Raw genomic sequence first — 27,545 nt, forward strand, 5'->3', positions numbered from 1 at the left:
TGAAGAGAGCTGGAAAAGCACAGCAGGTCAGGCAGCATCCAAGGAACAGGAAAAATGACGTTTTGGGCAAAAGCCGTTCATCAGGAAGGGCTTTCCTGAGCCTTGGTTTTCTGGTGATATGAGATATGGGACATGAACCAGGATATGGTTTCCGGATGAAGGGCTTTTGCTCAAAACATCAATTTTCCTGCTCTTCGGATGCTGCCTGACCTGCTGTGCTTTTCCAGCACTACTCTAATCTTGACTCTAACCTCCAGCATCTGCAGTACCAACTTTTGCCTAACAAATATGAGGATCATATCTTGTTTCACAGACACTTTGTTTCAGAATGCAATACATTATATGCTATTAGGGTGAAATGGGGAAGGAGCTGTTTTAACACTGCTCCTCAGATGTTGGTTCATGTATCACAATTCTCATTGCTGTCAGTAGCCGGGTCAGTTCAAAATATCCATTCTTAAGTTGGCTATTTCTGATAGTTTTCAGGTAATAAACAGATCCTGGGATGATGGTGGGAAGTACATTTCATTGGTGCTGTCACAAAATTGTGTCATAATATCAGCACATGAAATCCTTTCTGTCAGATTTGCAGTAACATCTTTGACATTTGCTCCCTCTATTACTGATGCACTGTGGTAGCCATGACTGCAACAACTCATCAAGGACCCCTCAGACAACACCTTCTAAACCCTCAACTGACACTACTTAGGACAAAAGCAATAGATATGTGAGAACAACAAAACCTACATGCTCCCATTCCAGATTCACGCCATCCTGATTTCAAAATATGTCACTATTCCTTCAGTGTCGCTGGGTCAAAGTTAGGGAACCCCCTCCCTAATGCACCTACACTCCAGGACTACAGCAGTTTAAGAAGGAAGCCCACCATTACCTTCTCAAGAGCAACTGGAAATAGGAAACAAATGCTAGTTTAGCCAGTCATGCCCACATGAATGAATTTGAAAAAAAAGCATGCAAATGGTAGTATCATGTGCATATAAACCATTTTGAAATGCACAAGCTAGCTCTTTCTGTGGAACATTAGGCTTCATAAGAATTCTAGCTGTACAAAGCAGCATGTCAATGAGGTAGTTCTCATGAGTCTGAGCTGCGATGTGTGAAGATAAAATCATATACCTGTAATCTCATAGTAGCCTAGAAAGTTTAACTAGTTACATTGTGACCTCACATATCTAGTACTCCAATGTCTGAAACACCAATTGTCCGGAAATATTTCGAGCATACCCAGCAATGCACAAACAACTGTTCAGGCGCTGAATCAAATTGCTGAAGCATGAGCTTACTAAAAATGATGAATGTTTGATTGCTTCTTCCTGTAGTCCTTTTGAAAGTACAATTTTGGAGCAGGTATTCATTACAATGTTAAAATGCTAACAATTTCTGGGATACATTTATAGCTGTAGTGGCACCTTCTGATTTATATGTTTGCAGTTAGGCATTCTAATGTCATTCTGGATCAGAATGGTGCTGGAAAAGCACAGCAGTTCAGGCAGCATCCTAGGAGCAGGAAAACCGACGTTTCGGGCTTTCCCAGCACCATTCTAATCCAGAATCTGATTTCCAGCATCTGCAGTTATTGTTTTTACCTATTCTAATGTCATTCTATGAGCCAGAAACTCAGAAATGCAAGGAAAAAACAACTTGCTCCCAAGCATTCCAGAAAGAAGAGGTTGCAATGTTTTATTAAAAGGAGATGTGTTTTTTTTAGATTAGATTCCCTACAGTGTGGGAACAGGCCCTTTGGCCCAACAAGTCCACACCAACTCTCTAAAGAGTAACCCCACCCAACCCATTTCCCTCTGACTAATGCACCTAACACTATGGACAATTTAGCATGGCCAATTCACCTGTCCTGCACATCTTTGGATTGTGGGTGGAAGCCAGAGCACCTGGAGGAAACCCACGCAGACACGGGGAGAATGTGTAAACTCCACACAGACAGCCGCCCGAATCAAACCCGGGTCCCTGGTGCTGTAAGGCAGCAGCGCTAACCACTGAGCTACCATGCTGCCATGTCCACACTGGAATGCTACTCCCAATCCTTCTCAAAAATGCATCGCTTAGCTGCTGGAACCAGTGGGGCCGTGTCCCTACTGCTGGGCACAACCAGATGTCTGGTGAGGAAGTCATTTAGGATTCTTCTGACTAAGGTTACAATTCTGATAGAGCCAGTGTGACTTACCAGACAGGATTGTCTCTCTTCACTGTTGGAGATGGTTAAGAATTCTGACCAGGCTGTTAAAGCTTTGCTGCTGAAGATGATACATTCTCTAAACACAAATCAAGTTTTCCATCTCTTGAGCTATCACACTCCATTTAGATCTTAATGAGTCATAGAGCAAGTTGAAAATCAATCACTCAGGGCAGGTTTGAAATAGATGAGAATAGTTACCAGGTTCAGTGGAGAAATTGACATCTAATGACTAGGGTAGGCAGATGGCTAGGCTTCCATTATGATTATTACAAAATAGAGATGCCGTAATTGAGCTAAATTGTCTACATTAGCTGCTCATTACACTACTTATATAGATTCAAGAAGATTTAGAACTAGCTGTAATATGTTGCTGACCTCAGTGCTGACACTCTTATGTATGTTAATCCAGGATATCCATGTTTCTGTCTTTGGCCCTGGCCGTGTGTGGGGCCTTGGAGTTTTGAAAGTTTAAATTAATATTGTTATTAATTTGCAAATACTTCAAATTCTTAACAATGACATACATTGGTGGAGTGGCCTGGGATTTACAAACGGGCAGGTAAATACACTTAAAAGTATTGCTTCCAAAGTTGCAGATCCACAAAAAATAAACAAGATAGCAACCCTCCCCCCAACTCCAAATAAGAAATAAAGTCTCTATGTTGTTTGGGCATGTCTTGGGCACTATCTGAGACAGACAACATGGGCTCACGTCCCAATAAAAGATCCAGTTCCGCAGAGTCAGCTACACTCAACAGGAGTCTCAATTTTCATCCCTCAACCCAACATCGGGAAGACTGATTTTCCAGTCACTGTAATATTATTGCTCCTGCGACCTTGTGAGCAAATTGCTTGCCACATATTCCTGCATCACATCAGTTCAAAATGCATTTTGTTTACTGTAGAAAGTTTTGAGAGATTGTGAAGGAGTCTATATACAAGATGCAAGTTCTTTCTCTTAAGGGCTAGATAGCCAAGTGTTCTATGGCAACAGGATGGACACCTTTGATTTCTGCCATATGTGATAGTGCCAACAGAACGGGTATAGTTGTTGTAAAACTGTTCGGACAAGCTCAGAGCATGCAGGTGTTCTGTGTCCCAAGACATCTACTCCCACAAAAAGTGAGCCACATCAATCGCAAGCATCAAACACCATAGAAAAATAATCAATTGAAACAGAACGACAAAAGAGGTGTCTTGAAACAAAACAGACAAACGTCATTATTCCATGAGTTTGCAGATTTACCTCTCTAAAGCTTGAATCTTGTTCCTGTTTAGCAGATCCATGTTGCAGCTGTCAGAGTAATATACCTGCTGTTATGGGGAACTTTACTTCCAAAATAGAGCTTATGATATCGGTTACACTCTCCTGTGGCAAGTCTTTGTGAATACATGTTGTAAACATCATTAGAAAGTCAGTGTTCCCAGTATCTTCAAAAGATATGTAGGTGTTCTCAGAGTGATCTGGCCTGTATCTATATCTTAAGTTATTCAATGCACATTTTTACTAGCCATAGCTAGAGACATTGTTGAGAAAGTCTGAAACGTGATTAATGGGAATTTTTATGTACAATGCACTGATAGCGATAATTGCACATGAAACATTAATTGCTTCCTTTTTAAATTGGTAACATTTGCTCTCTTGTGGCACTGCAGAAGGGGAATTAAAACTATTGTTTTCAGGTGAATCAGAGTTGGAAGGGGAACTAATTGCCTCCTAATTTAAAGTTACAGGTTAGTTACAGATTACTAATGATTCTTTAATTTCCATTCCCAATTTATGTGGCATTTCCACATAACAAGTAGGTTGTTGATGCATATCAAATTTAACAAAGGACATTTCTATTATAACTGCAAGGGTAGGAATTTACAATGGAGCATGGTGACAGGCAGTGCGTGCAGATATAAGGTATTTAATAGAGTCAGTCAAAGTTTACAATTTATAAACCTTTTTGATTGTTTCTTTTCCTAATTTTTCTTTTGCAAATTGTTATATTATACCCTCAGATTCCCTGACACTAACTCCATTCAGAAACGGTTAAGATGTATTTCACGGAGTGCGAGACACAGTCTCTACTCAATGGAGCCAAATTAAACCCTTCTCTATGGCTTTTATGACACTGCTTCATGTCTGCTCATTGCACAACATTTCTGCACTACCTAACAATGAGCATTTTTCTATTGACATGATTAGATTAGATTAACTACAGTATGGAGACAGGCCCTTCGGCCCAACAAGTCCATACCGACCCTCTGAAGAGTAACCCACCCAGACCCATTCCCCGCATATACCCCTGACTAATGCACCTCACACTACAGGGCAATTTAGCATGGCCAATTCACCTAACCTACACATCTTTGGATTGTGGGAGGAAACCGGAGCACCCAGAGGAAACCTACGCAGATATGGGGAGAATATGCAAACTCCACATAGACAATCTCCCGAGGCTAGAATCGAATCTGGGTCCCTGGCACTGTGAGGCAGCAGTGCTAACTAACCACTGAACCACCGTGCCACCCGACATATAAATAGATAGATAATAGAGAGATAAATAGAGAGAAAGGGAGAGAGAAAATGAGAGAGGGAGAGAGAGCGAGAAGGAGGAAGATAGAAAGAGACTGAGAAAGAAAGAACCCTAAAAATCATCTTCAGTCCTTTTTTGTGCCAATAGCAGCTGCAACTGAAATTGCCAACTGTCATTGTCTTCTGTCTCACTGATACATGATGATAATAGTGTTTAGGAAATAAAGATTTATGCCCAAAATAAACTTGCAATTGCTTACTGTGAAATCCTATTACCAGCACAATTTTGACATTACAGATATTCTGCAAAGAACATTGGCAGAAGAATAACAACAGGGAAAATGAAATCTGAGTGCTCACTAATGTTGACAGCCATTATGACTTTCTGGAATATAAGGCAACCATAGCCATTTATCATATTTTGTCTAAACATTATCTCAACACATCTTCCCATGCTGCCATTTTTTTCTCTTTTCTCTGTAAAGGCACTGCAGCTTGGTTTCACAGATGCTGGTAGTTCTTCTTGTCCCATCAGCCATTTGTCATCCATGAGTGTACCCATAAATTTATACGAATTATATTGTTCCTTCTCAGGATCAAAATATGCTTTTTGGATTGATAGAGTAAGGTAGGAGAAGCCATTATTAGCTGTCCAGTTGTAAAGTGATAGCTATAATTGTTTGATAGTACTGCTGACATTGCGAGATTATTCACTAATGTTTCAGGCAAGGACAGTATGGAAATGGTGAGCTATGTCACTATATTGTGGTGATCTAGGTATGCTACCATTTATTTTAATCCATATTGATTGAACCTATGAACATAGCTACTCTTGCAATGAGTGCAAGTTTAATCTCCTAGACAGATGCGGTTGCCATGGGCTCTCTCTCTGCCTAGCTCTCGTTAACACTTTTGTCAGTTTCCACAATAAATATTTTTTTGATGGAATGACACTTTGCTACCTCTCACATGCTGATAATAAATTTGCTTTATTTCAATCTGCAGGTGTATATAAAATGTTCCTTACACAACTTCATGGGGCCCATCCTGCATTCAGATTTACCTTTGGAATGGAGCTGTTTAATGAATGCTCTCTCCTTGACATACTGATTGATTAATTTGCTAATGGGTTCTTGACAATGTCAACCACACGCCTACCCTAGGAGTCAATATAGGCATTAAATTTCTCACAGTGCCATGCTCTATAAGATTGGTCATAATGACAACCTTATAAATAGGTTTTGAGCCATTGCAGACTGTTCAAGCTAGATGCTGTAATGGCATGCTTTAAACAAGGCTTGTGAGATAATGGCTATTTAGTCAATGCTTGTGATATAGCGCACAAATTCCTGAATGGGCTTAGGGCCACCATTTTTAGCCCTGAAAAATGCCACCTCTACCCCAAGTTATCCTACCAAGGTAACAGATCCCAAAACCGTGACCAAAAGGTGAAGCTAAGTATTTACTCTGTTACTATTTTAAAGTATCAGAAGTGGTCTTCCCCATTAACAGGATCGTGTTGTCAAGCCAAACAGATGGTTCTACCTATCACACAAATGAGTAACATGATACATGAATTTCAGAGCCAGTGTGATGCTAGGTATCTAGACCATACATTTCAATGACGTGCATGTAGATCATGTCAAGCATTGTATTCCTTCAGCTCTTTGCAAAAGACAGGCTGCTGTTATCTTGCTCAATCAGCCTTTGCTTTCAAAACTCAGAACCTTGTGTTGAACATCAGGTATAATTCTGTGACAATGTAGCATGAACTGAAAAATCTGGGTGTCTAATAACCACACTTACATGAGTTTAAGATTATCAATTGCGTTCACAATATGGCATCCTTACACTTGCTAGAAGCCACACCTATCCTTACACAGAGCCTAATCCTCTGCAGAAAAAAAGGCATTGCCTCTTTTCAATTAAACAAGAGCTTGGAGGGCACTGTTTCCTGGTACATCGTCCATGGCACATCTCAACCATCTAGAATTGACTTTTTAAATTTAAACAAAGTGGGGTGTGTTAATAGTTTCCTGGTGCATTCCCCATGAGAATGCATGGACCACAACCAATTGCAATCCATTTGTCAGTAAACCAGCACCCTGTTTCTCATAGTGTAAAAATTATTACTCCCTTTGAAATTTGACATTCTTGCATCTGTCCTGACGAGTGCAAGATGAAAAGACTGAGAGGTCAGTTACTTTGTTCAGTTAAATACCAGATAGCTCCAGATGCAATGCTATTTCGATATATCAGTCATGGTAGATAATGTGTATCTTTCAGTGTATGTTCTTATTTGGTGTGGTGGGGGAGGTGATGATGTTTACTTTTGGCAAGCTGCTAAACTGTCTGTATCCTCTTTCCAGTGGATACCAACCTAGTTTACCTGTCCACTATCCAAGAGATAGGAAAAGCAGACAAGGTACATAATGGACAGTTGCCATTGGTTTTCCTATATCCGTCGTATCTGAAAGATACCTTGTTCTATATTATCTCCTAATTGATAATTTCTTCCAATTTCCTATAGTTTGCTTGCCCAAATCTACAGTGACTAGAGTCACTATTCCATGTCTCATTGTGATTTTTGAAGCGCGTAGAAAATCAGGTTATGGTTCTCCATTCAGAGTTCAGAATGGCTGCTTACAAGTCCTGACTCTGAAAGATATCCGAAAACCAATGTTATTTTGGTCTGTTAAATTGTTTGGATTCTTTCAGCAACCAGAATTTTGAGCATTTCTGTCATTGGACCTATCATTGCACAGCAGACGAAGCAACGCTAATTTATTCCATTATTGTGCCCTGCACTTTCACAAGTAGAATAATCAGATTTGTGAAGAAAGATTAGAATGCTTAAGCAGCGTAAAGGAATATGCCAATTGAAAATGTTGGACCCAAACTAATGAAATCAATGTTGATGACCACATCCTAGAGTGAAACAAATGAGCAAGGAAAATGCATACATTTATTCAAGCCATTAATCTGCATCTTAATTCAAATACATTGTTCAAAATAACTGTTCAAATATTCTTCTAACATTGAGCACAAAAGTAATGTCAGTGGTTATGAACTAAATGGTGTAGCAATTCAGAATTAGACATTCCTGATTTGTCTCTTGTAGGAAGTGGGAGGTTCTCCCTAATTCACACTACTTGCAGGAATATATTCTTTAAAAGATTGTCGGGCCAGTCATTTGTTTAAAAAATAAATGTTACATTCAAAATGGACTTCCAGAAGGAAAACAAAACCTGTCAGGCAATTGTACCACTGTGCGACCCAAGAGCCTTCCAACGAGTGAATAAACCAATGTTTGTAAAGACAAATTTCTAACAAGAGGTACTAAGCCAAATTATAGCATATCTACAACTGCATCAGCTGAGATCCCCCAATCCAATGATCAAACTTGAATCTGGTAGGCTTGGTTCTGTTCTGTTTATTCCACCTAACCAATTCATATATTTTCCATATAGTGATGATATTGTGGAAGTGAAACGAGTTTTTCAATACGAAGACCTGCAGGTGGGTGATGAGGATGCTTTCTCCAGGGAACCATTCGTGATTCAGTTCAAATCTCGAACCACAGGTATAGTTCTTCATTGTTCCATCGCCAGGACTGGGAACCCGTTGCAGTTAAACTATTCCTGAGTCTTTGCATGTGATCTTAGTAATATAGTCCAATGCGATGGAGCCCACTAAAGTGAAGGATAACATATGTCAAAAATGGCAAAACATACTTCTCACGTACCTTGTTGCATTAATATTACTTACTGAATCGAAAATAATATGATAGTCGTATGCGTGGGGAATGGGAAGAAAACAAAGTAAAAGAGAAACATATTTTAAAAGATTTTATGTTTGGTGTAGAACTTTCTCAAACAGCTCAGAAAATGCAAAGTGTATCCTTTTGAGCCAGAACGGTCTCAAAACTGTGGATGGGATTTGTCAGTCCCTAACCAGGTTGATGGATGGAGTTCAACAGTGAGGGAAAGGAACAGATGGTGACATCAAATATGGGGAGGCTATGGCCTAGCGGCATTATCGCTAACCAATGAATCCAAGTATTCTGGGGACCTGGGTTCAAGTCCTGCTCTGGTTGTTTCTGTAATCCAATAAAAATCTGAAATTAAGAGTCTGATGGTGATCACAAAGCTATTGTTGGCAAACCCATCTGGTTCACTAATGTCCTTTATGGAAGGAAGCTGTCATTCCTACCTGGTTTGGCCTACATGTGACTTTAGACCCACAGCAATGTGGTTGACTCTTAACTGCCCTCTGGACAATTAGGGATGGGCAATAAATGCTGGTGTATCCAGTGACACCCTCATCTTGTGAATTAATTTTAAAAATCTTTCCCTCAAACACTGGAAAAAAAACCAGATATTGCTTACCTGTGCTGCTGCTCTTCAAAAAACACAATTAGGAAAATATCTGTTTTTCAAAAAAAGGTTCTACTGCCAAGATCCCAAAATGCAGATCAATATTACTTGTTAACTTTTAGCTTTTCTCTGAATTATGCAGACATGACACATTACTCTTTCATGTAAATAAACAAACAATGTGGTTTTAATGGTTCACAAACTCCCTTCTAAACAACATAAAGTGCATGTTGGTGACTTCAAAGGGATTTACTGGACTGGACTGTCCCAACGCAGATATTGGGAATATTCAAAAGACACTTCCTGAAGAAGGGCTTATGCCCAAAATATCGATTCTCCTGCTCCTTGTATGCAGCCTGACCTGCTGCGCTTTTCCAGCAACACATTTTTCAGCAATATTCAAAAGACAATCAGGTACGAAGATAACAGAATCTGGCACAGAGAGAGAGAGAGAGAGAGAGACAGATGGACTCTAAAGGGCCAGACTGGTCATACCAACGTTTTCACTTGTTATAATCTGAAAATCAAAGTTTACTTTGAACTGCATAAGAACCTTTTGAGAGCAGTACTGAACATTATTATCTGCAGTTATTATAATGAGGAATTTGTTGTATTTATGATTGCTATCTTACCTTTGATTATTACCACATTGGGGTGGGTTGGCTTAGAGTCATAGGCACAGAGATGTACAGCATGGAAACAGAACTTTCAGTTCAACTGGTCCATGCTGACCTAAATTAATCTAGTCCCATTTGCCAGCACTTGCCCATATCATTCTAAACCCTTCCTAATCATGTACCCATCCAGATGCCTTCTAAATGTTGTAATTGTACCTGCCTCCAGCACTTCCTCTGGCAGCTCATTCCATACATACACCTCTGCATGAAAACATTGCCTCTTAGGTCCCTTTTAAATCTTTCCCCTCTCACCCTAAACCAATGCCCTCTCGTTCTGGCCTCCCCCATCCCAGGGAATCTATTTATCCTATCCATGCTCCTCATGATTTTATAAACCTCTATAAGGTCACCCCTCAGGGGGTTGGAGGATAATTGCGTGCATGAATGTATGTAAAACTATGGATCAATGCAGTGAAACCTTCAAAATGCAGGATTTATGCTGATATAATTACAATGCAAGGTGTCATTTATGTGTTAAATTATACATGAGACAAGCAATGATTCAGGTTCTAAAGCTATCGTTTACACTCGAACAATCAAGCTGACAATGGATTTCGGGTTTCTGACTATTGGTAACACAGCCACATACAAAAAATATACATACCAAATATACATGCAGAAATTGGCAGCATCATAGGCCTAAATGTGTTTTACACACCTACTAAATAAGTCTCTGTATTAATTGCCAAAGACAGTTCTCGTACATGATGGGGAAAATATAAAAAAACAGGCAAGGAAAGAGACAAGGCGCATGGGCCCAAGTCTCCTATTAACAGATAAAGCAAAGGATCTAGCTTGTTGATCAGCAAAGCTTTAAGTCTGAATAATGGCTGTAAACTTTCATTATAATTTACATGAAAGATTGTAGTTCAGCAGCAGATTAGTAATTCAACTTTGCTTGGATTTCTGTGAGGCTTTTAAACAGTTCACATGCCATTTTCTGGTGAATACATTAGAAATACTTGTTAGAGTGCAATTTAGCTCAAAGGGAATGTGGTATTGGCTGTTAAGGTCTACCGATTCATTTGGTTGAAATCAGGTGTTTTATTTTGAAGTGGATGAGAGCTACATTACGCTGACTTTAGCTTGGCTATTTTTCATACAGTCAAAAAGTGTGGTGCTGGAAAAGCACCATACTTCCTGATGAAGGGCTTATGTTCAAAACATTGATTCTCCTGCTCCTCAGATGTTACCTCACCAGTTGTGCTTTTCCAGCACCACACTCTTCAACACTGGAAAAGCACAGCTGGTCAGGCAGCATCTGAGAAACAGGAGAAGTGACATTTTGGGCATAAGCTCTTCATCAGGAATGATGCCTGAAACGTCGATTCTCCTGCTCTTCGGATGCTGCCTGAGCAGCTGTGCTTTTCCAGAGACACACTTTTCAACTCTGATCTCCAGCATCTGCAGTCCTCACTTTTTCCTTTCTTTCATACATACAGTTGTAAGGAACTTTGTGCTCATTCCCCAACACACATGCCCTGAAGATTCAGTCAAAGAAATCGATGAACTGTATGACGTCTTCCTGAAGATCAAAGAGAAGTGGAAAGTAAAGGTGTGTTTCCAGATTTATTCATTTTTATATTTTTGAAAGCAAACTATGCAGGAAGGTTAAATGCCACATTTATTACATTTCAGAGCTTATGCAACTAAATGGCATAAGTTACTCACTCTAATTTGTAACTTTAACCTGTCTTGACTTTAAAAGTCTAGAAACAGCCACATGACAATACTCAGCATCAGTCATAAGTTCTGTTTATTTATGTGGTGAAAATGTTAATTTTTATTTTTACAAATAGGATTTCTGAAAATAAACTCCTTCTAACTTTGAACCACATTAGTCCTCTATCTCAGAACTATATTTTGCCTCTGAAAACAATTGGCTGCCAGATCTGCTAAGCTTTTGCAGCAATGTCAATGTTTTGTTTTCACTTTCAGATCCTGAGTTTAAGTCTTGTCCACTCTGAAGACAATATTTTCCTCTCACTCTGAACTGTAAAGCAGAAGATGTTCAGGATAAACATGGCATCATCAGAAAGTCCAGAAAATGATAATAGCCAACTAAAAACTAGAATCGCTCTTTATATGGTTTATAGAACTTTTTTTTTTAAAAAAAGCACCTTACCAGAATTGATTTGTTTCTAATTCTGTCACATGCACCCTCTCTGGCTATGAATAATACAATTTTATTCATTCCAATTTGATGCGTAAACATCCTACCATTTTTCCATTCTCCCCAATCACTTCCCTCTCTTCCCCGAAACTGGATTTTCTGCTTTTCGTTGTAATGCCCTTACTATTTGCTTCTTTTGATTTGGATTTCTCCCCCTCACCTCTGAATAATTTGGAGTTTCTTCTCTGCACTATATCTCTTTTATCCTGTACCTTTCTTTTTGAGCTTTCTTCAGTTTTGCTTCGTTCCCCCCACCTTGTTACTGCTGCCTGTTTTCAAATTCCTTGCAAAGACTGACAGCATCCTACAAATTGACAACCAGTCAAACCTGGTTCCAATTACCCTCTTGTCATTTACACTTCAAGCTTCCCCATACCAAGTGGCACATGTGGAAACACACCACATTCTCCTGCATCTTTGATTAGGTTTTCCTAGAAGGTACCAGTCTGTCACCTGAGGCTGTAGCTCCAGGGGCACATTGAGCATGACTGTCAGGAGACTGTCCTATCCCTATACAACATACTGAAGTGATAATGGTTGATTTTACAAATGCATAATTGCCCTGTTTAGCAACATTATAAATGCATATTTCATGCTGTCAGGTGCTCGAATTGAACTTAGAATCGTAGAATCCCTGCAGTGTGGCCCAACAAGTCCACACCAACCCTCTGAAGAGTAACCTATTCTCCTACCCTATTATTCTATATTTACCCCTGACTAATGCACCTAACCTCTACATCCCTGAACACTATGGGCAATTTAGCATAGCCAATTAAGCTAACCTGCACATCTTTGGATAGTGGGAGGAAACTGCAGCACCTGGAGGAAACCCACGCAGACACAGGGAGCATGTGCACACTTCACACAGACAGTGGCCCGAGGTTGGAATCAAACCCGGGTCCCTAGCCCTGTGAGGCAGCAGTGCTAACTCATTGAGCCACCAAACTTAAACCTAGAGCTTTAAAGGCAGTCCTTCCTTGCAATGTACTGCACCATATGTCCTCCTTCTTATATTAGTTATATTTTGGGAGCCCATTGAGGTTCTATTAGTTCAATCATTTTGACACATTGCTCCCCATTATAAATGCAAACACACTCAGTCAGAAGAAAAAAAGTCCTGATTAGTTTGAAAGTTACCCCTTGTTAGTTAGTTTAAGTATTCTGCTTCCATCTCACTTACTTGCCTCGATATCTCCTCTCCCATTCCAAGCAGAAAACTCAGCCAAATATTTCCTCATAACTGAGCTCTTTGATGCTTGGAGGACTATGGTTAGAGTCGATAAAGTGTGGTGGTGCAGGTTAGGCAGCATCTGAGGAGCAGGAGAGTCGACACTTCAGGCATAACCCTTCATCCGCAGAGGGAGAAAGAAAGCTTCTTCAGGGTGGGCATCCTTGGAAGAGGCTTCACAGTATAGCCTCCAGCAACTAGGAGATAGTGAGGACTGCAGATACTGGAGAAGTCGTGATTATGGTCACCTTAGCTTAAGTAAATCATCAGTCATTGGGAAATTAATGGAACTGAAAAGTGACAAATTCCCAAGAGCTGATGGTTATCATCCATGGATGTTAAAGGATGGAAGAGAGCACATTGCCTCACATTATCTTTCCAAGTTCCCGGGATTCAGGAGTTGTAGCTTTGGAATGAAAATTAACTCAGGTCACTCTGCTCTTTAAGAAGAGTGGCAGAGGGAAATCAAACAATTGCAGTCTACTATCCGGGGTGAGGAAATTGTTGGATGCTGTAATCAAGGATTGGGTAACTGATCAGCTTGAAAAGTTTCAGTTAATCAATTAATTTAAAAGTATCCTAGTACATAATGAGTCATATTGGCACATTTCTAAACATTGTACAGCATAGAGGGCCAAGGGATACATGTACAGATAGTTTGAAAATGACAACACTTATTGAGAGAGTAATTAGCAAAGCATATGTGATCTTGGGCTTCAGAGAAACATTGAGTACAAAAGTCAAGAGGTTATGTTGAGTCTTTATAAAACTCTACCTGGCTCACAACTAGACTATTGCTTTTGGTTCTGGTCATCATGCTTCAGAAAGGATGTGGGGGCCCCTTGAGAGGATGCAGAGGAATGATTCCAACAATGAAGATAGTTAGCTACAAGATTAGGTTGGAAAAGCTGGGGTTATTTTTGTTGAAATAAAAGGAAACTCAGGGAGATTTGAATGAAGTGTTTAACATCATGGAACTTATTGAGTAAGGTGAAAAAAAGAACAGCTCCCGTGAGGTTTCAAGGTAGGCAGATGAACAGTTTATGTAGTGAATTGTAATGTTCCAGAACCCAATACACATGAGGGTGTTGGAATCAGAGACATTCAATGATTTCAGAAGAAAATTGAATGGGGAATTTGAAACAATTAGCTATGCAGGCTTTGGGAAAAGAATGGAGCCATGGAACTGTTTGAATTGTTTCATAGCAAGCTGGAATAGACTCAATGGACTAAATACCCTGCTGCAAATGACTCTGACTAAATGCTTACCCATTGTAAAAACTAATTAATATCTTTCTAATCTGCATGGCTCAGTACTACCCTACTACAGTCTTAATACAGAAAGTTAAGATAGGTTGAATGAGAGATTCAATAAAACAACCCCTTTGAAAAAATTTTTTAAAAAATTACACGTGTTTAAAAAAGTGAATAAATGCAAAGTATTACAGTTATCATCCAACATGACTAAAAATACAACGTTTCAGCCTGTTGTTGACTGCTGATTTGGGCACTTGCTTAATGATATTTTTGGAGAGGTATTGACCAATTTAAAGTTAAACAAGTTACTGCATTAAAACAGTGAGTAGAATTTTATACAAGCAGAGTAAAATGACATCTATTAATGACAGCAAAAATAGTTCAACTTGTTTAAATTAGTCAGATACCAAACAGTCTTACACATCTCTCACTTCAGGTGACTTCTCTTTTTCCCCCTGTCCACAGAACTTTATGATACTTGGGGACTTTAATGCTGATGGAAGGTATGTGTCGAAGGACGAGATGAAAAAAATTCGACTCAGAACCGATAATAATTTTCACTGGCTCATTGGAGATGATGAGGACACCACCACAAGTGCAAAGACAGACCGGGCCTATGACAGGTAAAGCACAGGTTACAAGCCTGGGAATCTGACAGGGTCAGAACAAAAATCTTAAATACCTGTTTCCTACTGAACACCACGGTCCCCACTCCTAACCATCTTTTAAACTTACGCTCTCCCATTTCTTAAACACCCCTCCCCAATATGACATAGGCTTTGCAGCTCAGAGGGTAAGTAGGATTTCTGACCGCTCATGGTGAGGTGTGAATGTAGCTCTGGGTAACCCCAGCCCTGCTAATTTTCAAGCCGTTTACCCAGAATTCCACATGTTATCTTTTTCTGACAACTTGAAGTAGGAGCAATCATGTGCAAAGTGAATACGCCTCCCGACACCTCTTCAGCCTGTTTCCTGTATGTTTTTTATACCTAACATCAGTTTCTGATTAAAAGGAGATTGAAGGGTTACTGCCAGCAACAGGTTGGTGCATTATTCATGTTGTTTTTCTTTTCTCCACGGATTGTTCTAAGAAAATCTTTTAAGGCTAGAATACTGTAATATTACTACCTTCATTCAGGCTTCCGTTCCCAAAGGTACCTTTAATAAAACTTACCGCAGGCACATGATATTCTTTACTTCACTCACTGCTAGCCATCTGTTATGTTGTATGCAAGATTAATCCATAATTAATGTGACTCATAATATTTTACTCACAGCAGGAAACTATGCAATCCTGTCTCACCCAAAAGAGCTTGCGAATTAGTCCCATCTCCCCTTCCTCCCCCATATCCATTAACATTTTTTTTTCAAATATCTATCCACTGTTGTTTTATAAGCTATGATGGATTTTCTTTTACTCTTCCTTCTGCTGAGGGGAGACTGGGAGAAGCCTCACTTCCCTGAACTGAGTCACAACGTTTGTCTTAATATCTATCTGAAATGAAAGAGTTTCAAGCTCTGATCTAAAAGACAGCGGCTCGAAAAGTGCTACGCTGAAGTGTCATTTAAAGCTCTGTGCTTACATTTTAAATGAGCTTTCACCTTCAATCTCAGGGAACCAGACCCTTCCCTCGTCCATATCAACCGAGATATCCTGAATTAATCTGGTCCCATTTGCCAGCATTTGGCTCATATCCCTCCAAATCCTTCCTATTCATAAATCCATCCAGATGCCTTTAAAATGTTGTAACGGTATCAGTCTCTACCCCTCCCCTGGCAGTTAATTTCATACATGCACCACCCTTTGCGTGAAAACATTGTCCCTTTGGTCCCTTCTGACTCAAAAGTGAGAATGCAAACTAATATTGTATGGCCTATACATATCATTCTGGGTAAAATCTTCATAGAATCCTGACAGTGTGGAAGCAGGCCCTTCAGCCCATAACCTACACATCCCTGAACACTATCAGCAATTTAGTTTGGTCAATTCACCTAACCTGCCATCTTTGGACTGTTGGAGGAAACCAGAGCAACCCCCCACACTAACAGGGAGCATGTGCAAGCTCCACACAGGCAGGTACCTGACGCTGAAATCGAACCCGGGTCCCTGCTGCTGCAGAGCAGCAGTGCTAACCACTGAGTCACCGTAACGCATGGATACAGCCAGCTTCTCTCCCTCTTCAACTGACATTGCTATTCTTTAGCCAGTGCAAGAGCAGCTCACTAAATTTTAATCCTTTTTTGTGGATATGAATCATCTTTTCTTTCCCCACCAACTCTCACCCTATGAGGAGTTCTGCACCAAGATGTCACTCTGTCAAATTAATTGTTCTCCAAAAGTCCTAACTGCCCTTTTTATATAAGGGGAGGGTTGGCAATTCATGTGATGCAGTCATAGTGTCACTGCCTCTGAGCCTGGAGGTCTGGGTTCAGGTCCCATGTGTTCCAGGATTATGTGACAATATCTCAGAATGGGTTGCTTTGGAAATCTCTATAAGGTGCGTAAACCAGAAGAGCTAATCACCATTCAATCACAGGGAAAAGACGCGTTAAGTCATCTTCAAGTGCCAAAACTTAACTCGCTCTGGGACACAAGAGATGACAGACCTGTCAACACAGCAGAAACATAAGGAATGAGATGACGAACAAAGCAAATAAGATGAATCACAAATCCATTTAAAAGATGAAGCCATGTTTGGTTCAGAAAGTGAAATGCATGTGGAACGACAGATTTAAATCAAAATGAGTATTTCCTACTTTAATATGTCAAGCTTGGATAGATTGTATCTATTAACAGTATATGTTTTTGTTTCCCTGTGTAAAGAGTCTTGTTACAATGCGGTGTTGCACTTGATATATACAAGTCCACAGCGATTTCTCTGTTTACTGTACACTGTTATTGCACTGTCTTTGATTTGTGTCTATTGTTGTGTTGACAGAATTGTTGTTTACGGAGATTGGTTTTATAAGCAGATTGTTCCAAATTCTGCCAAGCCTTTCAACTTTCAGGAAGAACTGCAACTGAGTGAAGAGCAGGTGGGTCATATCATAACTGGTATCGAGAGTTGAGTTTTAACTGAGCTTGTGCTAAAACCGTGGATGTGTGGGGACAACTCTGTCACCCACCCTCGAGTCATTTTTAAATATATGATAAATCTACAAAATGTCCATATAATAAAAAAAACTTTTCTCTTTATGATCAGGCTTTGGATGTGAGCGATCATTATCCTGTTGAGGTGGAACTCAAATTAAGAAATGAAAGAAATTAATCCAACCTGGATTGAGTCAGTGGACGGGAGAACATTGTGGGAATAGAAACTGGAAAACACTGAACTAATTGTTGAATCTTAACAAAATTTGATGTCTCCATTGTGCCCCAGTATTTAAAATTCCATACTTTTTCCATAAGCTGCTCTGGTAAATATAAACGATTTGACCTTTTTCTATTATTACAGCAGAAAGTGGATTCTCTTACTTTTAACAATAAAAGTAGCAACTCATATTAAGGACAGCAATGCACAAGTGTCATATCCATTTGAGCACTGACACCTCAGTAACCACCTCGTGAATGTCACGACTAGTGACTGTCTACTGAATCTTTGCAAAAACTCTCTGACTGAGTTGCTGTTGTGGTAGCACCTTTAAATATACTTAACAATACTCACATTCAAGAAAGGTCGTTGATCTGAAATTTTTACTCTGTTCCTCTCTCAACAAATGCTGCTTAGACTTGCTGCGTGTTTCAGCATTTTCTATTTTTACTTCAGCTTTCTAGTATCTGCAGCATTCTGCTTCTGAGTTTGCCCTAGTGTCCTGGCCAATATTTGTCTCTCAAGCAACATCATCAGAAAATCAAATTATTGGGCCGATATCATATTGCTATTTATGGGAGTTTGCTGTGTAATGGATGCTGCATTTCCACACATCAACACAGTGACTGCACTTCACAGTGCTTCAATTGCTGCAAAGTGTTTTAGGATGTCTACTGGTTTTAAAAGTAGCTGTATTAATAAAAATCTTTCTTTCAATGACAGAAACAGTGAAATGCATGAGATTCTTGATGGAATTTAGTTAATTTTTAATACATAGAATTAGAGATCAGTTGACAATTCAACATCCAAATAATCAAAGATCCCTGGGGTGGCATGGTGGCTCAGTGCTGCCTCACAGTGCAAGGGACCCAGATTCAATTCCACCCTTGGGTGACTGTCTGTGTGGAGTTTGCTCATTCTCCCTGGGTCTGTGTGGGTTTCCTTCCACAGTCCAAAGATGCTGAAAATGTGTTGCTGGTTAAAGCACAGCAGGTTAGGCAGCATTCAAGGAACAGGAAATTCAACTTTTCCGGCCAGAGCCCTGATGAAGGGCTCTGGCCCGAAATGTCGAATTTCCTGTTCCTTGGATGCTGCCTAACCTGCTGTGCTTTAACCAGCAACACATTTTCAGCTCTGATCTCCAGCATCTGCAGACCTCACTTTTTACAGTCCAAAGATGTCCAGGTTGGGTGGATTGGCAATGCTACGTTGCCCATACTGTGCAGGCTAGGTGGATTAGCTATGGAAAATGCAGGGATAAGGCATGGAATTGTCTGGACAGGATACTGTTGGCAGGGTTGGTGTGGACTTGATGAGCCAAACGACCTGCTTCCATACTGTAGGGATTTTATGATTAAACACAAGTACTGCAATAAGTAAGAGAAAGCAGCAGCATTCCCATTCATGTGTAAATCTGCTATAGATTCTTCACCAACACAAAAAAAAATTAAACATACTGCAGAAATAGATGCCAGATCAATAGAAACATACAAACTGAGCAGACTAAGGGCAAATTACATTTAATAATGAAATATGCAACATCGTGCAAACAAATGTTTAGTCGGTGAGAATAGGCAAGAAAACCCAGAATGCTCCATGATTAAGCATTGAAGCTGTCATCAGGGATTAACTGTAATAGCCAAAGAAACTTAATGTGTTAGCATTCTTTTACAATGTCTTGAAATACTAGTTCAATGCTTCCACTTGCTTAACAGAGAACCAGTTTCAAAGGGAGCACCAGTTTCTGATGAGGTTGGTTCCCAAGTGATATTCCGTGTTAGCACAGTCTCCACACTAGGCTGTAGAATTTAATCCTCAGAGCAAATTTGTTCTGGGTTTGAGGTAGATTGCTGAGAACAGCTTTAAGCAGTGGATCTTTTGGAAAGACAAATATCAGAAAAAGCTTTGTTGAAATGGAAGACAAGTACATTTTGAGATCATATTTTGAGCTAAAAAAAGAGATGCAGAACATTACATCTGTCGGCAATTACTACTTGATACATCTGTAGAACAATCAGCTCACCTTGAAAACAGAATTCAAAGGCAGTGGAATGGAATCAAAACTTATTTCTAAAGGCCTACACCTGAACTTGACTGATCTGATATCCTTCAACTCTATTCTCCCCATAACCCGCAGATTCCCGTGTTAATTAGAAATCTGTGAGAAGATTTGGAGCTTGGGTGCTCGTTGTTGTGGTTCTGTTCGCCGAGCTGGGAGTTTCTGTGCTGATTCAGCAACTGACAACCGGAAGCGGCAGATTCAAACCAGTATAAATGCCGGAGGAATCAGCACAGAAGCGCTTCACAGGAGGCTCCCAAGTACTGAAGATGTCACCTAGAAAGGGGACGAAACGTTTGCAACAAAAACTCCCAGCTCGACGAACAGAACGACAACATTAGAAATCTCTCTCAGCCTTGAATGTAACAAACAAACCGATGTTTATAGCCTTCTGTAGTAAAGATTGACGATCTTCTGAGAGAAAAACATTTCTCAGCAACTGCAATGGCACATTCCCACATGCAACAAGGCCAAGGCAACACAATGGGCCCGTTAGGAACCAAGGGAGAAATCTGTGCATGGAGTCAGAGGATACTAGTGGAATGTTAAAAGAGGGCTTCACATCTGTTTTCACTCAGGACAAGGAAGATCATGTACAGAATTCAGGAAGATGGACTATGAGGTTCTTCAACACATTGATATAGGCAGAGGAGGCATTAGATGTTTCAGTGGGTTTAAAAGTGGACAGATCCCCAGGTCCAGATGAGTTGTATCTCAGGTTGCTGTGGTAGATGAGGGAGGAAATCCTAGGGGCCTTAATCTGAATTTGCAATTCCCTTCTGGCCAGAGGGTGAGGTGCCAGAAGACTGGAGAACAGCTAAATGCAATTCCACTTCTTAAAAACCTGTTGTAGACATAAACAGGGGAATTACAGATCAGTTTCACATTAATGGTAGGAAAACAATTGGAGAAAATTGTGAAGGAGAAAATTAATCTTCATTTAGAAAAGCAAGGTTTGATCAGGGTTAGTCAGCATGGTTTTAGCAAAGGGAGGGTATGACAAACAAATCTGGTTGATTTATTTGAAGAGGTGACCAAGTGTGTAGTTGAGGGCAGTGCAGTTGATGTAGTTTATATTGATTTCAGCAAAGCCTCTGACAAGGTCCTACATGGGGAAGTGAAAAAAAAGCTAAAAGCATACGGAATCCATGGTAACTTGACAAGTTGAATTGAAGCACAAAAATATTGCTGGAAAAGCTCAGCAGGTCTGGCAGCTTCTGTGGAGAGAAATCAGAGTTAATGTTTCAGGTCCAGTGACACTTCCACAAAATATTAACCCTGATTTCTTTTCACAGATGCTTCCAGACCTGCTTATTTTTTCCAGCAATTTATGTTTTTGCTTCAGATTTAAACCGCATCTGCAGTTCTTTCAGTTTTAATTAAGCTGGATCCAAGGTTGGCTTAGTGGCAGCAGACAGAGGGTAGTGGTAGATGTCTGTGAGACTGTAAGTCAGAGTCTAGCGGGGTACCACAGGGATCGGTGCTGGGTCCACTATTGTTTGTGATATAAATAAACAACATAGATGAGAATTTGTTGGGGACAATAATCAAGTTTGCAGGTGAAACAAAGGCTTACCAGTGATAGACAGTGAGGAAGGTCTTAGGATACATGAGGATGTGAACAGATTGGTCAGATGAGCAGAGCAGTGGCGGATAAGTGTGAGGTGATGTACTTTGGAGCAAGTAACAAGACAAAAGAGTACTCAATAACTGGCAGGACACTAAGAAGCTTTGAGAACATAGCTTTTTGGGGTGCTTGTCCACAGATCCGTGAGGGCAGTGGAATAGATAATAGGGTAGTTAAGAAGGCATGGAGGAACACTTGATGATAGAGCAGATTATAGAGCACGGAGGTCATGTTAGATGACTTTGTTTAGATTACAGCTGGAATACTGTGTGCAGCCCTGGTTACTATACAATAGGAAGCAAGTGACTGCACTGGAGGGACTGCAGAAGAGTTTCCCCAGGAGGTTGCTTGGGATGAAGCAGCTTAGCAATGAAGGGAGGCTAATAAGCTCCTTTAGAGCAGAGAAGGTTGAGTGGGGAACCTGATAGAGATGTATAAGGTTATGAAGGCATGGGCAAGGTGAATAGAAAGCAAATACTCCCATTAGTCAAAGCACCAAAATCAAAAGGGGCGGTTTTGAGGCGATTTAAGAAAAAAGGTATTTCACCCAGAAGGTAATGAGCATCGGAATGCACTACCTGGGAAATTAGTTGAGGCGACTAAATATACAAGCTTTAAGAAGTGAAACAAAGAATTGCCAATGCTGGAGGTAAAGAACAAAGAACAATCAACACAGGAACAAGCCCTTTGGACCACCAGGACTGCCTTTCTAAACTAAAAACGTTTGCCTCTCTGTGGTTCATATTCCTCTATTCCCTGCCTGCTCATGTATCAGCCAAGATGCTTCTTAAGTGTTGATCTGCCTCCACCACCTCCTCTGGCAGCACATTCCATGCACTTGCTACTCTCCGTGTAAACAACCTGCCTCTCACATCTCCTTTAAACTTACCCCTTTTAAACCTCTGTCCCTTATTAATTGACATTTCTGTCTTAAAAAAAAGGCTCCAACTACCCATTCTATCTACGCCTTTCATAATTTAGTAAACTTCTATCAGATCGCTCCTCAGATGCTCAAGTGAAAACAAGCCAAGTTTGTCCAATCTTCCCTCATAGCCAATACCCTCCAAACCAGACAATATCCTGGTAAACTGTTTCAGAACCCTCTCTAAAGCCTCCACACCTTTTTTGGGGTGTGATAACCAGAATTGTGCACAATATTCCAAATGTGGTGGTACTAAAGTTCCAGACAGCTGCAACATGACTCTGTGCCCCTTATACTCTATAACTGATGAAGTCAAGCTTATCCTATGCCTTGTGACCACCTTACCTACTCGTGTTACCACTTTCAGGGAAACTGTGGTCCTGCATGCCTAGAAGCCTCTGTATATTGATGCTACTTAGGGTTCTGCCATTCAGGTACACTTCCCTCCTGCATTAGGCTTTCCAAAATTCATCACTTTGTATTTGTCTGCATTAAACTCCATCTGCCATTTCTCCACCCATGTCTCCAATGTACATATATCCAGTTGTAATGTCTGGCAATCCTCCTCACTATCCACAGTTCTCCCAATCTTTGTGTCATCTGCAAAATTACTAATCAGATCAAAGCCTTCACCAGAAGGTAAATAGAAGCAAGAAGTAAATAAGAGACAAGGAAAGAAGAAGAATGAACGAGAACAGCAGATGGAGCAGGCAAAGCCCAGGCTCCACAGCCCAAACGCTGCCTACTTTACCACGTCCATCTTGAATGGGGCTAGGATATGGGTGTTGCAATGCTCTTTGGAGGATTGGTGGGCTGAATGGTTTCTTTGTGCACTGGAGGAATTCTAAGTTCCCATGACCTGATGGGATCTCTTTCAGAATGCTGAGGAAGGCAAGTGAGAAAATTGGTATGAAATCTTTGTGTCCGTTTCAGTCACAAGGGAAGTTATAGAGTCATGCAGACACTTCTGTCCAACCAGTCCATGCTGACCATAATCCCAACTAAACTATTCCTACCTGTCTGTGGTTGGCCCATATCACTCTAAACATTTCTTATTCATGGATTCATTGCCCCCATCAAAGCCCCTGGCACTAAGGGAGTCCCCGGGTAGTTAACCTCAGCGACCACAACAACCTGAACACGTGGCTGCAAGGATGGTGCAGGAGGGAGAGTTTCAGGTTCTTAGATAATTGGGGCTCATTCTGGGGAAGGTGGGACTTGTACAAACAGGATGGCCTTCACTGGAACCAGAGGGGTACAAATATCCTGGGTGGGAAATTTGCTGGTGCTATTCGGGTGGGTTTAAACTAGCTCACCGGGGAATGGGAACCAGATGTGTAGATGCAGTGCACAGGAGGATGAGAATAGGAAAGACAGGGACAGGATTTCAGGGTCACAGGAATGTGCTGGCTGACAGTGAAGTGGTTTGAAGTGTGTTTACTTCAATGTTAGAAGTATCCGAAATAAGGTAAGTGAGCTTGCAGCATGGATAGGTACCTGGGACTTCGATGTTGTGGCCATTTCGGAGACATGGATAGAGCAGGGTGAGGAATAGATGTTGCAGGTTCCAGGGTTTAGATCTTTCAATAAGTACAGACAAAACGGTAAAAGAGGGGGAGGCGTGGCCTTGTTAGTCAAGGATAGTATAATGGTGGCTGAAAGAACTTTTGATGAGGACTCGTCTACTGAGGTAGTGTGGGCTGAGGTTAGAAACAGAGGAGAGGTCACACTGCTTGGAGTTTTTTATAGACCTCCGCAGAATTCAAGGTGGGCGGAAGAGAGGATTAGCAAAATTATTCTGGGTTGGAGTGAAAGGAACAGGGTGGTCATTATGGGAGACTTTAACTTCCCCAACATTGACTGGGAACGCTATAACTCCAGTACGTCAGATGGATCAGTTTTTGTCCAATGTGTACAGAAGGGTTTTCTGACATAGTACGTCGAAGGGTTGACAAGAGGGGAGGCCACACTGGATCTGGTGCTTGGTAATGAACCATGCCAGGTGTGTGATTTAGGTGAGCACTTTGGAGAGAGTGACCATAATTCAGTTATGTTTAGTTTAGCAATGGAAAGAAATAGGTACATGCCACAGGTAAAGAGTTATCGATGGGGCAAGGGCAATTATAATGCGATTAGGCAAGAATTAGGATGCATGGAATAGGGTAGCAAAATGCAAGGGATGCAGACAATGGAAATGTGGAGCTGGTTTAGGAACAGATATTGCATGTCCTTGATAGGTATGTCCCTGTCAGGCAGGGAGAAAGTGATAAGGTAAGGGAACCGTGGTTTACTACAGAAATTACATCTCTTGTCATGAAGAAGAAGGAGGTTTATGTGTTGATGAGGTAAGATGGTACAGATGAGGCGATGGAGAGTTACAGATCAGCTAGAAGGATTTAAAGAGAGTTAAGAAGAGCAAAGAGAGGACATGAGCAGTCTTTAGCAAATAGAATAAAAAAGACCCCTAAAGCTTTATAGGTATATGAGGAATAAAAGGATGATTAGGTTAGGAATAGGGCCAAATCAAAGACAGAAGTGGGAAGTTGAATGTGGACCCTGTGGAGATCAGAGAGGTGTTAAACGAACATTTCTCATTGGTTTTCACTCAGGAAAAAGAGAATATTGTAGAGGAGAAGAATGAAGTACCAGATATTAGACTAGAAAGGATCGAGGTTAGTTACAAACAGGTGTTATCAATTCTAGAAAGAGTGAAAGTAGACAAGTCCCTGGGCCAGATGGAATTTATCTGAGGATTCTCCTGGAAGCTAGGGAGGAGATAGCAGAGCCTTTGGCTTTGATATTTGATTCGTCATTGTCTACAGGTTTGGTGCCAGAGGACTGGAGGATTACAAATGTTGTGCCCTTGTTCAAGAAGGGCAGTAGAGATGAGCCAGATAATTATAGACCAGTGAGCCTTGCTTCTGTTGTAAGAAAGGTTTTGGAAAGGATTATAAGAGATAAGATCACCTAGCAAGCACCAATTTGATTTCAGATAGCCAACATGATTTCATCAAGGGCAGGTCACGTCTTGCAAACCTCATTGAGTTTTTTGAGAAGGTGACCCAGCATGAAGATTAGATTACTTTAGATTACTTACAGTGTGGAAACAGGCCCTTCAGCCCAACAAGTCCACACCGACCCTTTGAAGAGCAATCCACCCAGACCTATTCGCCTACCTTTACCCCTCACCTAAAGCTACTGGCAATTTAGCATGGCCAATTTGGCTCACCTGCGCATTTTTGGACTGTGGGAGGAAACCGGAGCACCTGGAGGAAACCCGGAGGAATGTGCAAACTCCAAAGATAGTTGCCTGAGGCGGGAATTGAACCCGGGTCTCTGGCGCTGAGAGGCAGCAGTGCTAACCACTGTGCCACCGTGCTGCCCGTGGTAGATGAGGGTAGGGCTGTTGACGTGGTATACATGGACTTCAGTAAAGCCTTTGATAAGGTTCCACATGGTAGGCCTTTGGAGAAAATGCAGAGGCATGGGAATGAGGGTGATTTAGCAGTTTGCATTAGAAACTGGCTTTCTGAAAGAAGACAGCGAGTGGTGGTTGATGGAAAATATTCAGCCTGGAGTCTGGTTACTAGTGGTGTGTCACGAGCATCTGTTTTGGGACCACTGCTATTTGTCATTTTTATAAATGACTTAGATGCAGGCATAGGTGGATGGATTTGTACATTTGCAGACGACACGAAAGTCGATGGAGTAATGGACAGTGTGGAAGAATGTTACAGATTGCAGCAGGGCTGGATAAATTGCAGGGTTGGGCTGAGAGGTGGCAAATGGAGTTAATGCAGCTAAATGTGAGGTGACGCACTTTGGGAAGAATAACAGGAAGGCAGAGTACTGGGTCGATGGAAAGATTCTTGGTTCTGAGGGATCTTGGAGTCCAGGTGCATAGATCCCTGAAAGTTACCATCCAGGTTGATAGTGCTGTTAAGAAGGCAAATGGCGGGTTAGGTTTCATTCATAGAGGGATTGAGTTCCGGAGCCGCAATATCATGCTGCAACTACACAAACGCTAGTGCGGCCGCACTTGGAATATTGTGTACAGTTCTGGTCGCCATATTTCGGGAAGGATGTGGAAGCATTGGAAAAGGTGCAGAGGAGATTTACCAAAATGTTGCCTGGTCTGGAGGGAAGGTCTTATGAGGAAAGGCTGAAAGACTTGAACCTGTTCTCATTAACAAGAAGAAGGCTAAGGGGGGATTTGATAGAGACATACAAGATGATCAGAGGATTAGATAGGGTAGACAGTGAAAGTCTTTTTCGTAGGATGATTTCATCAGCGTGTATGAGGGGGCATAAGTACAAATTGAAGGGTGATAGATTTACGACAGATGTCAGAGGCAGGTTTTTTACACAGAGTGGCATGGGCGTGAAATGCCCCACCTGCTGATGTAGTCAACTCAGCCACATTAGGGAGATCTAAACAATCCTTAGATAAGCACATGGATGGTTTTGGAATAGTGTAGGGGGACGAGCTGAGAATAGTTCACAGGTTGGCGTAACATCAGGGACCGAAGGGCCTGTTTTGCGCTGTATTGTTCTATATTCTAACCCTGTTATTTATACACTTTTCCATATCTGTCCACATAGCCATTCCTCTATCACATGCTGGCTATTGGGAGGTCTGTAGTCCAATCCCATCAAAATGATTGCACTCTGCCTGTTTCTGAGCTCTACTCATTTAGCCTCACTGGGTGTTCTCCCTCAGTACAGCTGTGATTTTCTCTCTTATCAGTTACGCCCTCCTTCACATCCCTCTCTATTTCACCTGAAACGTCTAAATCCTAGAATATGAAGCTGCCAGTCTTGTCCCTCGCTCAGCCAAGTCTTGTGCAATAGCTACAAATCACAGTTATATGTATTAATCCAAGCTCTACATTGATCTGCCTTACCTATAATACGCCTTGCATTCAAACAAATACATCTCAGTCTGCCAGTGCCACCATGTTCAGTAACCTCTCCCTTTCTGTTCTTCCTCTCAGTCTTACTGGCCTTAGTCTCAGACTCCTCCTCAGTCAATTTACTAGCTGGACCTACTGCAGAAACTGTGTTGCTGGAAAAGCACAGCAGGTCAGGCAGCATCCGATAAACAGGAGAATCGACGATTCGGGCATCAATCCTTCATCAGGATTCCTGATGAAGGGCTTATGTCTGAATCGCCGAT

The 27,545-nt window shown here is 41.1% G+C and overlaps 1 protein-coding gene across 5 annotated transcripts in view; it reads left to right on the forward strand.

Annotated features, from left to right (window-relative positions):
- The window catches only part of dnase1l4.1 (deoxyribonuclease 1 like 4, tandem duplicate 1), a 114,983-nt gene extending 96,517 nt beyond the window's left edge, over positions 1-18,466 (forward strand). For all 5 annotated transcript variants that reach the window (XM_060835420.1, XM_060835422.1, XM_060835421.1 and 2 more), the window contains 5 exons: positions 8,210-8,322; positions 11,235-11,347; positions 14,916-15,073; positions 17,390-17,486; positions 17,654-18,466. In XM_060835420.1, coding sequence (XP_060691403.1) covers positions 8,210-8,322; positions 11,235-11,347; positions 14,916-15,073; positions 17,390-17,486; positions 17,654-17,719 — 547 coding nt within the window. In that variant the 3' untranslated portion in view covers positions 17,720-18,466. The remainder of the gene's footprint in view (positions 1-8,209; positions 8,323-11,234; positions 11,348-14,915; positions 15,074-17,389; positions 17,487-17,653) is intronic.
- The last annotated feature ends 9,079 nt before the right edge of the window (positions 18,467-27,545 follow it).

The sequence above is a fragment of the Hemiscyllium ocellatum genome, chromosome 14 (assembly GCF_020745735.1).
Source record: "Hemiscyllium ocellatum isolate sHemOce1 chromosome 14, sHemOce1.pat.X.cur, whole genome shotgun sequence".
NCBI classification, from domain to species: domain Eukaryota; kingdom Metazoa; phylum Chordata; class Chondrichthyes; order Orectolobiformes; family Hemiscylliidae; genus Hemiscyllium; species Hemiscyllium ocellatum.